Here is a 2,163-nt window from a genome sequence, read left to right on the forward strand (position 1 = left end):
GCTGCTGCTGCAGCAGGGGTCGTGACTCAGGACGGCGGCACTGGACAGCAACAACCTATGCAGCAGTACATTATGCCCAAGCGTGGCCAGATGCAACCTACGATCGGCTTACAGAATCAGCAACAACAGCTGAAGGTGGATCTAGGCGGAGGCAAGGCGCCATCCCCGGCTGCACAACGATTCCCTGGTCAAGGATTGGGCACAGTAGCTACGGGGGCTATGCCTAAAGTGCCACAAGCTACAGTGCAAAACTTGTTACAGTCTATGCTTGCTCAACAACAAGCTCAACAACAACAATCAGCTTCCCCGAGCACACAGTCAACCGTGGCGGGTCAGCAAGGTGGCAATCAAAATGCTGCTGCTGCTGCAGCTGCTGCTGCACTCGGTAGGGCCAATCTCGGTAACTTACATCAGTTATATCAGCGGCTACTCACACAGTTCACTCATGGTGCTACTGGTCCTATGCGGCGTCCTGGAGGTATGACACCTACAGGGCCATCTCCTTCGTCTCCGGGTTCTGCTAGTGCTGCTGCAGCAGCAGGAGGAGTACCCTCTGGTACCACTTCTATGCCCGCCATTCAGAATATGCTGCAGAATATATTTGCCAATAATAGATCGCAGTACACTACGGCGGCTACACCGAAGGGTCCTGGTGTACGAGCCCAGCAAGGGCCCTCTACTGCTACCACAGCGTCCCTACAGCAACATCAGCAACAGCAGCGCTCGCCATACCAGCAGTTCTATTACGGCAATGCGGTCAGTGGGGGTACTTCTATTCTGCCCAAGGCTGTACCATCTAAGGCATCTGCGCCACCAGCACCGAGACCGCCGCCGCCGCCGACTACTACTGCTGCTCATGAGAACCCTAGTGCCCCATCGGGTTCCGGTCTCTGATCGACTTGTGTGATAGATTCCACGCTGTTGTTGATGGTAGTTGTGCTACATCACGATCACTATTCTCTATTCGCAACAATTACATCTGCTGCAAGTGCAACTAAATCGTACATAGTATTGCTATCATTTATTGAACGATTGATTGACGACCTATCGTATCGGGGTGTCCCATTTTCTCCGTCGCCTTCATAATGATTACATTTATTAGAATCAAGCGTGTAGTGCTGATACCACCACCACCATCGTTGTTGTTGTTGTCGTTCTCGTCCCCACCCGCTTCTAGTCTACTGCTGCAGTAGTACTGCGTATCATCATATGTATCATTGGAGTACTCTATCAACACCCTACGATAAAGCCTATATCATAATAATACCACCACTACTTCGATATACCTGTTGAGTTCCCACCATACGCCAGGTCTCGCCACGCCTTGGTCATCGTGTGCATGCGTGCAGGTCACTTGGTGCATTTACTTGTACTATATTCCCTGTAGGTATGTCCTCGGGATGCTTGTGTTACCGTTTACGTATGGTTTGTAATTGTGCTCGTATGCACTGCAGAATCGCTCAGTGTTCCTCGTAGGAGTTCTACAAAATACTTCATAGCTCACCTTGTTGCTGAGTACTCAGGCGAATACACTTTTTTATCCATGGAACACGTTATTATCGTTGGTGGAGGCCTCGCTGGCCTTTCGGCTGCTCATACTGTCCTTGAGCGTGGCGGGCGTGTCATACTCCTCGACAAGATGTCATTCTGTGGTGGTAACTCTACCAAGGCCACTTCTGGTATCAACGGGGCACTGACCGCCACTCAAAGGAAGCAGGGCATTCCTGACAGCCCGGAACTCTTCGAAAAGGACTCCCTCAGAGGCGGTGCTGAGCGGCCCGATCTCATCAAGGTTTTGACCCACGAGAGCGCTGATGGCGTCGATTGGCTCATTGATCGATTCGGTCTTGACTTGTCATTGCTTTCGAGACTTGGCGGTCACTCTATGGAGCGTACCCATCGCGGAAAGGCTCGTTTTCCTGGTATGACAATTACTTATGCTCTTATGGAGAAACTTGAGGAAATTTGCGAGAAGGAGCCAACTCGAGCTAAGATGATCATGAAGGCCAAGGTTGACAAGCTGCTGACTGATGCCTCCGGTGAAGTGATTGGGTGCGAGTACGTTAAGGACGGCAAGACCCATGCACTGTTTGGGGCCGTTGTCTTGGCTACCGGCGGCTTTGGTGCTGACTTTACCGATGGCTCTCTATTGAAGCAGTATAG

At 51.3% G+C, this 2,163-nt stretch overlaps 2 protein-coding genes across 2 annotated transcripts in view; both read left to right on the plus strand.

Moving 5' to 3' along the window:
• Positions 1-90: 90 nt before the first annotated feature.
• On the plus strand, positions 91-1,274 carry Pmar_PMAR011248 (hypothetical protein; the record flags this gene model as incomplete). The annotated part of the gene is made up of 1 exon (XM_002775041.1): positions 91-1,274. The coding sequence occupies one exon, from the start codon at positions 91-93 to the stop codon at positions 892-894; it is 804 nt and encodes a 267-aa protein (XP_002775087.1). The 3' UTR covers positions 895-1,274.
• A 269-nt stretch (positions 1,275-1,543) lies between these two features.
• The window catches only part of Pmar_PMAR011249 (Fumarate reductase, putative), a gene marked incomplete at both ends in the record, with an annotated part of 810 nt that continues 190 nt past the window's right edge, over positions 1,544-2,163 (plus strand). The window contains one exon of the mRNA XM_002775042.1: positions 1,544-2,157. Coding sequence (XP_002775088.1) covers positions 1,544-2,157 — 614 coding nt within the window. The remainder of the gene's footprint in view (positions 2,158-2,163) is intronic.

The sequence above is a fragment of the Perkinsus marinus genome (assembly GCF_000006405.1).
Source record: "Perkinsus marinus ATCC 50983 genomic scaffold scf_1104296956870, whole genome shotgun sequence".
NCBI classification, from domain to species: domain Eukaryota; phylum Perkinsozoa; order Perkinsida; family Perkinsidae; genus Perkinsus; species Perkinsus marinus.